Genomic DNA, 14,093 nt, shown 5'->3' with positions numbered 1-14,093 from the left:
ATCTTCATCTATCAAAGCTTTATTTACTTTAATTACTGTGTTAAGTTTTAGCTTGTACGTAGTGTGGCAATTCCTCCTTTCTCTGCTGCTTCTCCCTTCAATCTGTCTTAGTTTTTACCTTTTGGTTAGGTAAAAGTTTTCATACTTGCCTATGTCAAATTAACTCAAAATTGTGGGTGAAATTTTGAGAAAACATCAGAATTTTGTTGTTTGGAGATGAAATTTAAAATCTTTCTTGGCAGCGATAGCAAAGGAATAGTTTTATGCAAACTTTATCCTAAGCATTTTGTTGGTTATGTTAGTTATGTTATGTTGGTTGTGAAAGACTAAATACTGCCTTTACTGTCTGCAAAACTTCTGTGTCAGTGGAGTTTGGCAAGCTAACTAAACAAGAAAGTGCAACAAATTTATAAATTTTATAGAGAAAGTGTATAAATCAAGCCAGATTTATAACTTTAGCTATATGCCACTTATTTTTCAGGGAAAAATTGTAAGGAATAAACAGGAACTCTGCTTTCAACCACTGTATCCTACCTTTGACTTATTTTTGGCCCTGCTTTCTCCAGAATGTGCCGATCAACAAAGCAAATTTCAGCTTATTAATATCATTATCACCCCAGAGTACAACTATCATTCAGGCAATTTATAATTCGAATAACTTTTTCAGTATTTAGTATAATTATTGTGCATAAAACCTAACATAAAACCTCACTACCAAAGCAATATGTCTGAGAATATGTATTTCACATGTACTTACTTTTCTTAGGAATAAGAAACCTTAATATTCTCAGCTTTCATAGTTTTCCTTACACAAAGTGGTAGAAAAAAGAAGATTTTAAATTATTCTACTGTCATACAAATGGTGTAGTTAAACCAAAATATATCTCATTTTATATTAAAACTTTAAAAATATATTGAATTCTTCAGAGTTTTTCTTTAAAGGTCTGAATGTGTTTCTTTTCTGGGGACAGTTTGGTGGCAACAGCTATATAATGTTACACACAAATTGTGTAAAAAGGGGGTTTATTTACATTCTTATTTATATAGATTACCAGGGGCCTAGATCCACAAATCATCGCAGCATCAGCCTAATGCTACACAATATCAAATAAGATGAAAAGCAGTCTGAGAGTCTAAGGTTTAATATGTTTATGGAAAGAGAAACCCCATATGTCTTGCAACAACAACAACAAAAAAAACCCACAAAACAACCCCTCCCCCCCAAAAAAAACCCCAACAAAAAAAAAATCAAAATTTTTTTAAAAATTAAAATTGCTACTTCTGTTTTCTTAGAAATTTTGTAACAAACAGAAAATATTTACGTGCACTTTCCCCCGCCTCAGAATCATAACACACATTATATTGGACTACAGTATTCCCAGTTCAAACATCCTTGCTCCTTAGAGAAAGAATTGCCCTTCTTTTTCTAATTTTCTTCTTAGAAGAGATGTGAAATGGTTTTACTGAAGCAAACCCAAAAAGTGTATCTAGTTCTATCTGTATGTGTATAGAGGTACATACATCTGTATGTATATACAAATGCACACACATTTAGCACATCCACAAAATATACTTCTAATTTTAGATGAGAAGTGAATGTTACACACCTCATATCAAGAATATAGGATTTCCCTGTAAGTTTGGCTCTTTCCAAGATCTACTTTTGCTACGTTTGCATTTGTAAATCTCCTGGCTAACACATTACTGTAACAAAGCATAAGATTACTTCCCAGAGTCCATGTTATTGATCTGATTTTCCTGTACTAGGATATTATCTATTTTCCATTCTGAAATGAGTTCAAGGGATCATACAGAAATTACTAATATAATTCAAACTTGTCACATCTCATATTCTTTTTTAAATACAATTATTTAACTAAATGGTACACAGAACTGAAAACTACTCCTTCATAAGATTCACAAGCCAATGGCAAAACTTTCGATAGCATTCAGTGGAAGCTAGACTAATCCCATAATTTATAATTTATATAATTATCACATAATTTATAATTTAGAATTTAAATCATAGCCAAGTGTTTTAGCTTTTAATTCTCACTCACCAGTGATGCTAATGAGTACAGTAGCACAATATTTCTACCAAAACCCACATGAAAACTGGATTATAACCATGACAAAATAGAGAAAAACAGGAATTACAAATTATAAGCTAATGTGGTTAATTCACTACATCTAAACTTGAAATTAAGATTTAAATTGCAGTCCAGGGAATAATGTCAGTTTTACTAATTGCCTTAAAGGGAGAGGAGATTCTGTCAGCTGGAAAACAATGACTCTTCAAAATATGCTGCAAAAGTCTTATTCTGTATTGAAATTTGTATTCTGAGCCCTACTGCCCCAGACCAGAGATGCACAGATCTACAAGCTGGGCCCCAGACCAGAGATGCACAGATCTACAAGCTGGCTAAAGTTCACTTTTCATCTGAAACTCCAACCTCTGACAGCATCCATAGAAACCTCTCCGAAATTTGCAAACAAAGACTGGTCTTGCTCCATGTTATTTGTTTGTTTGTTTAAATCAAAATAAACAGTTGGGAAACAGAGGAGTTGGAAATCCATCAAAATCCTCCACTGATGTTATAATACAAGAGAAGTAGTTGAGCGTTACAGTCATTCTGGAAATGCTGCATGACGAATCACTGTGCCAAGTTTTTTTATTTCTAGTAAGTCACTTTTATACCACAAATACAGTTATTTCTTAGCATTTCTGATTACACTTCAAGTGTTATAAAGGGGACTTTTGACCTCAAGATTGTTTGTCAGCTGCATGGTTTCTAGCCAGCCCTGTAGGAACTTTCTCGAAATAATAGCGGTAAAAGCAAGTTGAGGTGGGGGGGAGACAGGATGACACAAATGAATCATTATGGGTTTCATATTATATGTATATCAGTTCAATTGCAACTTCAGTACACATCCTTTTGATGCTTTCTATATATTGCAAGTTTTAAATGCTGTAGCACTTTGCTACCTTGATGTATGGAAGACACTCATCTTGAGTACAAAGATTTGTGCTGTAGCAGTCTTCCACTTTGCACTGTAATAATAAGGCTTACTGTATTTTAGATAAAAAACTGTTACATCTGCAGTTATGAACCACTGGCTTTCACAAACATCATTTTATAGTTGCTTTTTGGTTTTTTTTCGTTTTATAGAACCTCAGCTTCCTCATGTTTTTCAGCATGTTGGGGTGTTATTTTACCATAGAAACCTCAGAACCCAATATATCCTATACAAAAAACCACAGAATATAAATCTTTCAAAACAACTGTTGTTATGATTTTGCTGATTGTTAATATAAGATACTAACATTAAGACTGATAAAAAACAGTGTAAGGAAATTAAGGCATATCCATATTAAATATATCTTTGGCTTTTTTTTTTTTTTCATTTTAGCAGTAACTTTTTTAGATGCTCTTCAAAATTTTAAAGTAGAAAGGGTTATTTTGAAATTTTCATAACTGAAGAACACGGTTAGTACACACATGCTTAAAAAAGCACACAGCAATTATGTAAAATCAGTTGAGGCCATCTAAAAACTTGGCTTTGAAACAAAGGTTCATGGAGGAAATGCTGAAAATTACTTAGTTGTAATTGCTCATAACAATGCAAGTTAATAAGTAACGTTGGGTCTGATTCTGATCTAGCCCTGACCAGTTTTACACTTGCACTCTATTGACTTGCATCAAATTATTCAGGAAGTTCACTGATAAGAGCTTTTATCTGTTACCTGTGCCACAAAATCTTTCTCCTTGTTCATAATCAGTTATCTAAGGAACCTTTAAACTATTCCATTACTTATTACTTTCTCCCTCATTTTAACTATGATCTGAAAAAAAAGATTAAAAAAAAATTATTTTTAACAGGAAAAACAGGAATATATTTGTTCTGACTCACAAAAATATATTCTAAATGTAAGTCATTCTATGCTCAAAGTATAGTGAATAAAATTGTATTCATTTATTAACTAATGCATTGTTGTGATAATGAAGAGCTCTCATTTTCATAGACTAGATATACTCTCCAGTTTTCTTGAAGAAGTGTTGTAAAAAAAGATATAAATGTTCATTAATTTTCAGGAAATAGTTAGAAAAACAGTAGACCTTTATTAATGTTTTAATTAAATAACATTCTCTTGACAAGAAAATTACTATAGCCTAAGTGAAAAACTTATACTTTTCCAGTTGTTAACTTATTAATGGACTACTTCTATGACTTTATGGCAAATATTTGATGTCATGCTTGAATAATAAGTAATAATTAGTAAAGTAGGAAAAATTCTATTGATATAAGTAAAATACAATTGCTTATGTTCCCTATTTTAGCACAAATGTAGACACAGACCTTTACAAGTCAGGTACATTGTTTTATAGCTCTTACCCCATTTTTGTGAGAATTTCTTTCTTCTCCAAGGATGCAGATACATTTTGGGTGCATCAGACTATAATGAGTTCTCTTTAGTTGTTTCTGTTCTATTGCCTTCTTCACAGAAAATATTATCCTTTTCACTTTTTTCTGATATTTTGGTGTTAAACTGAAGAAAATAAAAAAACAATTACAAGTCATTTTAATTTAAGGAAGCAAAATATACTACATGTTACCAAATATTCCTGTAAATTTTAGGAAATTATGTAACAATTAAAAAGATAGTCTTCTGATACATATTATGAAGACTGTTGCTTCTTGTGGCTGAAACGTGTTCTATAGAAAAATGTTTTTAAAAATGGTGTAGTAATTCCTGAACCACTACTCTCTCTCTCATTGTTCCACAATATATCCAGTTCCCTTTATTTTTTTCAATGATTTTATGGTTGCAATTTAGTCATTATTTTATGTGGAAATTGTCCTATATACAAAAGTAAAACATCTGCTTCCATAATCAATACACGTTATGATTCATGCTACAGAAAATATAGACTACACTGAGTAGATGCCCAAGTAGTAGAAAGAAATATTAAAAAAATGTATTTATCATCATAGAACCATAGAATGGTTTGGGTTGGAAAGAACCTTCAATATCATCTAGGTCCAACCCTCCTTGCAATGGACAGAGTTGGAACTACCTTCCACTAGACCAGGTTTCACAGAGTTTCAACCAACCTGGCCTTGAATACTTCCAGGGATCCACAACTTCCAGAGGCATCCACAGTTTCTCTGGACAACCTGTTCCGGTGCTTCCCCAACCTCATAGGGAAGAATTTCTCCCTCATATCTAATCTAAACCTGCTATCTTTCAGTTAGAGACATTACCTCTTGTCTTGTTGCTACACGTCCTCATAAAAAGTCACTCTTCCAACTTTCTCATGGCAGGCAGCCTTTAGGTACTGGAACACTGCTGTAAGGTCTACCCAGAGCTTTCCCTTCTTCAGGTTGAACAACCCCAACAGGTGCTCCAGCCCTGTGAGCACCTTTGTGGACTTGTTCCAACAAGTCCATGTTCTTTTTGTGGTGGGGGCCCCAAAGCTGAATGCAACACTCCAGGTGAGGTATTATGAGAGCAGAGCAGAGGGGCAGAATCACCTTCCTTGACCTGCTGCCTCATTTCTATTTGTGCAGCCCATGATACTTCTAACTTCCTGGGGCTGCCCGGGCACCAAGGCTGCTGACCTTCTCATCCACCAACACCCCAATGTCCTTCTCCTTGGGGCTGCTCTCAATCCATTCTTTTTCCAACCTGTACTCGTGCTTTGGGTTACTCCAATCTAGGTGCAGGATCTTGCACTTTACCCTCTGAACTTCATGATGTTCACACAGGCCCACATCTCAAGCCTTTTCATGTCCCTCTGGATGGCATCACTGCCCTCCAAAGTGTTGACTGTACCACACAGCTTAGTGTCATCATCAGACACTAAGCACTCAATCCCACTGTACATTTCACTGAAAAAGATGTTAAACAACATTGGTCCTAATAATTTATTTACACTCCAGAGACAATATTGTATAGTTCATAAATAATAGCTAGGAAGATGTCTCCTGGTGGTGGGTGAAAAAAATAAAGTGAAAGCCATATCACACATCAGTACCTATCTCTAGTAACGTATTTGTATCAAAGGCGGATAAATTGTCTTCTTTTATAGCCACAAACAATAATTATTCACACATTGCATACTGTTCAGATTACTAGGATACTGAGCTACTTTATATACTTGCTTTGGAATGAACAGATTTGTGCTTCAAAATATTTGTACTTCTTACATTGGTTACAGAGAGTTGCTACATACATAGCTCAGAGATAGATAGCTGTATCACTGGGATGTAAATTTGTTGAAGTGTGTCCCATTCTACTGAGCTAATTGTAATATATCATGTTGTTTCACCCAAACAAAATCAAAGAGTGGAAATATTTTCTAAAGGAGGTTTTTGACTGATTTTCTTCAGTAAACTATCATACAGGTGAATACACAGTTTTTTGTATGCGTATGGAATAAGAAGAAAAAATCTTGCTCCACTAACAGATTGGGTTCTGCATGAATGAAAAAGACATCCAGCTATGGTCACACACGTTTCAGTGTAGAAGAGAGGAAACACTTATCTGTGCCTCCCTGCAGCAAGCGTATCTTGGACAACAATATTATTATGGATTCAGCAGAGAACAGGCCTCATGACAGCATCCACTGTCAGCCCAAGCACTGATAGCAAGAAGTTATTCATGTTACCATATTCATGCTATCATGTCTTTGATACCAAGCTTACAAAATCAGTAACACTAGTTTTTCTACTTCTTGTGCTGTCTCTGCCCTCATTGCAGTGAACAAATGGAAGTTAAATCTGGCCATTACTGGAACAAAGGTGTTTGCACGAATTGCCAAACAGTAGTTAGTATTACGACTTGTTTGTGGAGGTATTATACAATCACAGAATCATAGAATATGCTGAGTTGGAAGGGACCTATCAGGATCATTGAATACAACTCCTGGCCCCGCACAGGACACCCCAAGAATTACACCATGTGCCTGAGAGCATTGTCCAAATGCTTCTTGAACTCACAGGCTTGGTGCTGTGACTACTTCTCTGTTCCAATGCTTAGTCACCCTCTGTGGGGAAAAGCCTTTTGCTGATATCTAACATAAATCTCGCATGACAGCTTCATGCCTTGTCATCGAGTCCTCTCACTGGTCAGGAGTGGAGAGAAGGAAGAGAATGAAGAATATTCTAACACATTTCTTCATAGACTGTTATCATCCATGTAGCAAAAAGGGAAAGAATTTTCAGTAATTGAGTTTAAATTTCAAACTCAAATAAACAGTTATGCATCTGTCAGCTGCCTCACTGCAGGATTTTATAGGTCACTGAAATTGTATAATAGCTGAAGAACTGCTGATTGTGGTAAGAGATACCTGTAATTATATAAAAGGAACACTTGGATTTTCAGAAATGCAAGATAATCAGTGCTCTGCAGAAGCTAAAGGAATTTGTTCAGTAGCCTTGAAGATCTTGTCATTTTGATTTCAGTAATTCACAATTAGAATTATCAGAACTTGCACATCCCAACATCTCTGGACTCTAAATTTATAAGGACAAAAGTGGCAAAAACTCTAGTTCTGCCTAGTTTCTGATGTGTCTGCCTTTCCACAACACACTGAACAGTGGCTACTGTTTCTGTTCTACTGCCATTAATGGATGCAATAAGGAAGAGTAACAAAACCAATAAAGCATTTCAGAGTGAGAGTTCATGGATTTCACAAATCTTGGTGATTTCCACTTTTAAAACATATTTTGGTCTTTTGACACTTAGATCGTCCACTCCTGACTTAATGCCCAGTGATCTACTTGTATTACTGAATAACTCCCTATCTTAACTACATCTATAATCTGAATTTGGAAAAAGTTGTTGACATAATGAGGATTTTCAGTATCAGTGATATTGTCTAATTAGAGATTTTTCAAAGGATTTTTTTAATGATAAGCTTTTATAAAGTGTAAGCATGTACTTAAGTATTAAAGATTCATTCCAAATTCAGCACAGATGATGCAATACAGCTACAAAACAGTGGAGTGTAACAGCATATTCTGTGCAACTCCTGTTCCAGAGAACTTTGGACAATAGTGCGTTAGTCACCATGGAAGATTACTTAACTTCAGTGCTTTGAATTATATTAACTTTATAGAAGTTACTTACTAGTTCTTGAACTGCACGTCATTATTAAGGTGAAATGTGAAATGATAATGATTTAGGATGGAGGAAAAAAGTCACATAATAAAAACAGCAGGAAGCTTTAATAAACAAGAACGTGGTATATAAGGAAAATTAAATAATTTCTGCACTAGGTTAAAAGCATTTCTAGGCTGAAAATAAATAGGAAAATTATTGGAGATAGGATTAGGATGAATGTGAACAGGTTGTCTAAGCAATAGTTTCCTAGAGAAAGGGAGGAAAATCAATCAGAGAAGGTAAAGGGTGTATTGACATTCCTGATAATGCCTGGAGCAAGTCTCAACGGATAAAGTCCAAGGAAAGGGCAACTGGATTGCTCAAGATAGCAAGTAAACTTTTGAAGAGACAAGGTTTTTCAACAATATACAAAGTCTAGAGAGAAAAGAGAGGACACACAACAAGAATAGTAGTGAAGGTGATTCATGAGAAAAAAAAAAAAGAGGCAAATTATGTGTTAAATTAATAAATGGTGTGGAAAATAAAGCAGTGATTACCAGCATATTGGGAGAAGTTGAAACTTTTTACCCATCTTTAAGGAGAGTTCAGGCAGTCCTTACAGACATGGAAAGATGATAAATGCTATCATTTTCCAAAGCAGTTATCATAATTCACTTCTAGATTGAATATTTTAAAAAAAAAAATCAGGAATGCTGTGGTGCATAAATATGAGAATGCATTTAGAACACTATCATTTGGGAGAAAGATTTTTTACTTTTCTTGAAACAAGATAAATCCACTGACCTCTATTTTGCAGCTCCACTTAGGCAAATCTGAGCAATTGGCATGTGAATTAAATAGAGATAAACTCTTTGTGGCTAATGGAGACAAGAGTGCCGGGAAGGTTTTTAGAGTAGACATTAGTGTCTAAATCCAAAAATTACAAGGAAAATTAAAAGATAAAAAAAAATTTCTACTTGAGGATAGAACTGAAAAGTTATATTCCAAATAAAAATAAATAAATCCTATTTAGATATTCTGGGGTTTGCATGAAATTCAAAGACATTATCTAAGGCAGGAAAACACTTCAGACCTGAAGGTACTGTTCACAAAACTTTAAAGTTTTTTTTTTTTTGCTTGGATGTCTTAAGCCAGACAGCTAAGGCAGAAGAGCTGAAGGATGCATGCAAAAGTAAGTAATAAGCAGGTAACCTTGGATACCAGGGTGTTACAGCAATGGGAATGGGTCTACTTCATTCACATGATAGGGGGAATGGCTGAAACTTAAATAAGTCCACACAGCTCTTTACATCTCACTGAGAGAAGACTAATGTGAGAGTAGACTTCTTTCTCATCCAGAAATAACTTGAACTTTTCTAAACTTCAGAAATTCTTGCTCAAACCTTATGTCCAAACCCAAAAAATCATCCATAATAATTATGGCATGCTCTTTCATTCAGAAAGTGTGAAATACAATTAATGTATGGAAAGATTAATCTTGTAATATATCCTATCTCAGCTGTCAAAGGCCCTCTATTGACAGATGGTGTAGACGATGCTTGATAAGAGTTAAATGTGTGCAGTGAGTTTTACAAGCATCTGTGTAGTCTCAGTGAAGACAATAAGATAATTTCTCTCTATTTCTATGGCATTGATCCACAGTACATATACCAGAAGGCTAGCATAGAAAAACAAGGTCTGAGAGACCACTAAGCAAGAAAGGTAGGACTTAATGAAGAAAGGAGTTTCTTGAGCCTTATAAAATGATTTGCCTGTAAAAGAGATAGATACCTATCTCATTAAGTAATCAGAACAGGACATTTATGTACCATTGGGTTTCACCCTGTGTAGAAAAGTCTTGTCTATTGAATAATTTGTTTTGAATTCAGTTATTCCAAAAGGCACTGTGGTAAAAATTTTGTCCTTAAATTTGTGGTGCTATCTGGAAAAAAAAAGCAACAAACTTTTACTCAGTTCTGCCCACAGAAAAAATTTTCTGGATTGATCTTTTTTTTCTTACCTTCACATTTCTTGAAAAATATGTGAAGGATTTTGTATCACCACAGTCTTCCCTTATCTCTATGATCTACACAACAGACAGTAATTACTGTACTTTTAATGTACTCTGAACATATAAAAATGTCACTCAAGGTGGCTTGTTTTTTAATGAATGCTTTCTAGCTCTGCTAATTATTCTCATCAGCTCTTCAGTGAGAAGGGCCCAGTTTCCGGAGCTAACAAGTCTGTCTTTGCCTTCAGAACTGCCTTCAAGTACGTGAAGAACTTTACTTCAAATCTGGTGACCTGCCTGCTGAGAGAAGGCAATTTTACAGGTAAGATGAGGACTCCTAAAACTCTGTTCCCCCATAAGGAATTCGTAGTGTCTGTCTAAGCAGATTGTTTCAGCAGTATTTAATTCATCAAAGTCTCAGCTCAGTGCAAAGGCTGTTGCTTTTGGTCATAAAAATAAGCAGTGTCATTTTCTCTTTGCAAAGAATTCTTTCATCCAATCGTATTCCTGTATGCAAATATACCATAGCTGGTTCAGATAAAAAAGCACAAATAAAGCTAGGGGCTCAGTCAGGACAAAAATCACTGCACTTCCTTTATACCTCATTTCACCTGTGTTTCAGGAATATCCTCAAACTTCTCAACTGAAAACATGAAGAAGCAAGGTTCAGACAGCAATTCTGCTTCAGTTATGCCAGCGCTGCCAGAACCAATCAAAGATCTGAAAATTAAGTACACCAAGGTTAGTAGCATTTGCACTTCTTAATCGTTCTTATGCATTCATCTCAGACAGTAGAATGTGCTCCATTTAAACTTATATAAACTATGGAAGCCACTCTAAATCAGTGCTTGAACTGTTTGTTCTGACCAAGTTCTGATTTTACAAATATTAGCAATTGATGTTCAGTGATCTTTTTAACCTAAGTTAAAGCACCTAATTGTGTGCAAATGATACAATCTTTTCATATTTCATTTAGAGTGAGTGTTGTTTTTCTCCTGAAACAAACTTTCTGCAATGGTAAGTTTCTCAGAAAGTATAAATGGAGCAAAGAAGGAAAAGTTTCTACTATTATATTATTTTTCAGAAGAGTGAGAGCAAATTAAAATGTTAGCATATTGCATCATGTTATGACCAGATTTAAATAATTATACCTAATAAGATTATGTTGAAAGCCATGTGTGAAAATGAAACTAAAATAAAAATCATTCTGCTCTCATACTTACCTTAGAGATAATGAACCTGTCTTTCAGCTCAAACAAGTAGATATCAATAAAGTCTACCAACATTAACTACTCAATCTTACCATAAACTTTTTGAAGTAATTCTTCTCCATATACATTTAGAAATATACAGATAAAGAATATTATCCAGACTTGTGTTTCCAACTTGAAAACACTGTTTGCCTGTTTTATACCATATATCATAGAACACAGATATCTCCTAGAACTTTCAACAAAAGTGTTGGCAGAGGTTATTGAAACTCTGCTCTCTGAAACATATAGGCAGAACAGTTTATCAGAAAGGACCTCTTATCTTTGGAGACTCCTTGGTCACTGTTCTTTTCTTTTTTTCTCGATACTGTTGAAAGGGAAATAATATTATTTTCTAGAGCCACTGTTTATTTTCTTTTCCAAAAGAAAGGTATTCAACAATCATCTAAATTAGTCCTTTTGAATTACATTCTATCCTATTTTTTAATGGCAAAAATCAAGCAGCTCTCAATGCATGTCTTTCTTGAATAAATCACACAGGACATTACTTTGTAAATATTTAACAGACTAGGAAAGCTATGTAGTTCTGCCATATGATAGCCCGCTACTGCTCTTCCTGTCTCAAAAAAAAAAAAGAAAAAGCTTTTTATTGTTTGATTTTTTACAAAGGAAGACAACTAATATGAGCAAAACACCAACTGATGTAACTGAATATTCAAGACATGAATTCCTGTAAATATTTCCATCCTTATAAAATATTTAACTAGTAAAAATCTATTCTGTTAATATAAAAAGCAACCGCAAGACAGCCAGCCAAGACAAAAGTCTATAGTTTGTAGTGTGTAATCAAGGAGAGTGTCACATACAAAATGCTTCTTTTGCCTTGACAGTAAAGTTCTATAGAATTTGTACCTGTGCAGAAATGCAATGCGCTGATTTGCAAAATCCAACACACCCTTGTGGAGATTTGATCTTTGCAATGTTTTCTTCCTGTCTTCAAATACCATATAGGATTACCTGAAAGCCACAGCAGTCTTCTGAGTGACAGAGATTTGGGATAATAGAAATGCTACCCCATATCCAGCACTCATCTTACAATTTAATAAAGCTTTTCCACTCTTGCCTTCTTACCCATCCTGTCCCTCTCCTGTTACAGAAGTTAGAATGTGGGGGAGAGACTACTTACAGTGGAGAGATTAAGACAAGTGAATCCCTAATTACTGCTGACGTATTACTCTTTTCTGTCAGAAGCAAATAGACCAGATCCTTCATTTCTGTAAACTCCAATTTTTCTTTTCCTACCATTACACAATATCAACAGCCCATTGCATGAGGATCTGAAGAGAGGTCTTCAGAAGATGTTCAAGGACTTTCCTTTTTACTTAACACTCTCTCTGTTTTATTTTCTATGAGAAAGATCATTCGAGGCCTTTCACAGAATTCATTTAACTAAATATTTCCATACATCTATGGATTTATAGGTAGGTATAGCTACATTTCAGATTAATCCCTTTTCATATATAACATGTAGTTGTATAACTCTTAACACTCTTCAGGGAACCTGACTTTCAACCATCAAATGGAAGTATTTTAAACACTAAAATTAACTTGGATTTTGAACCCCAAAGTGATCTTGAATTGGTTTCATATCTGAATCTCCTTTAAAGATATTTCCATGAACTGAATAAGTTTTGGTAACTAGTTAAAAACATACTGGTAAATATTTTACTTAGTCAACACTGAAGAATTAGACCATGATTGTGTGACATGCTTTCTGTCATGATGCTTTCACATACCCTAAGCCCTGTGGTGCTCCTTTAATCAGAGAAACTCAAATTAGTTAATTATTAGGTTGTCAAATTACACGAGGGGGAGAAATGGCTAAACATTCTCTCACTAAGCTGCATGTGGCATATCAGAAAGTATGGAAGGTTAAGTCACTGAATAAAGAAAATTAAAGCTGAGCATCAATATCTTGCATCTTTAGCTTCACAAACAAAGATAAGGCATAAAAGCACAAAAATATAATTGGAATATCTGGGGAAAGGTAATCAGCTAGAAAGGTACTACAGATACTCACATTTTTTTCAGATCAGCTGGCTTTGTGGACACAAAGCCCCCTACTGACAAATAAAAATTTACATACTGACGTATTTGCTTAAAGTTAAAAGTTCATTCTTTAGTAGTTCCTTGAATAATGCCACATATTTATTGCTTAAAGTATATTGTGAGACTCCATGATGTATTGTGAGACTAGTAAGTTAGAACATACAACACTTGAAAGGTGCCTCCTCTTGGGAAGAGGTCTCTAGACCTCTTTAAGGTCTAGATGTATCTGTAAAATTTACTGCCAATTAAATTTAAGTGTATTACAGTACTCAAGAATATCTGAATGTCATACTCTATAAGAACAGGTATGTATAAGTGCTAGCAGTTATTCAGCACCGTGCATCACCTCCCCTGAGTGGTGCTGAACTGCCTCTATCATACATCCAAACTCAGCCCTGATGTCTCTTCACTGTTCCTGACCTGTAAAAAAAATGCTGTTGGTGTAATTCCCTGGTTTATAGTCTGCACTAGAAAACTTATGAGCAGTGAGCTGAGTAGCTGTTAAAATTTCTGTAAAAACAGTCAAAAAGGCTCATTTGTAAAGTATTGAGAAGAAAAACTTTATTATAACAAGGGGTAGATTTATGGGCAGAAGAGGTTTTGCTTTTTCTTGTACGATAAGTTTGGAAGACTTCCTGATGTCTAAATAGAAGAT

The 14,093-nt window shown here is 34.7% G+C and overlaps 1 protein-coding gene across 1 annotated transcript in view; it reads left to right on the top strand.

Moving 5' to 3' along the window:
• Positions 1 to 10,687: 10,687 nt before the first annotated feature.
• The window catches only part of ALDH1A1 (aldehyde dehydrogenase 1 family member A1), a 32,748-nt gene continuing 29,342 nt past the window's right edge, over positions 10,688 to 14,093 (top strand). Inside the window, exon 1 of the mRNA XM_050329312.1 lies at positions 10,688 to 10,859. Coding sequence (XP_050185269.1) covers positions 10,770 to 10,859 — 90 coding nt within the window. The 5' untranslated portion in view covers positions 10,688 to 10,769. The remainder of the gene's footprint in view (positions 10,860 to 14,093) is intronic.

Source organism: Myiozetetes cayanensis, unplaced genomic scaffold (genome assembly GCF_022539395.1).
Source record: "Myiozetetes cayanensis isolate MyiCay16 unplaced genomic scaffold, myiCay2020 scf4, whole genome shotgun sequence".
NCBI lineage: Eukaryota > Metazoa > Chordata > Aves > Passeriformes > Tyrannidae > Myiozetetes > Myiozetetes cayanensis.
This window is presented reverse-complemented; position numbering and strand designations above follow the sequence as displayed.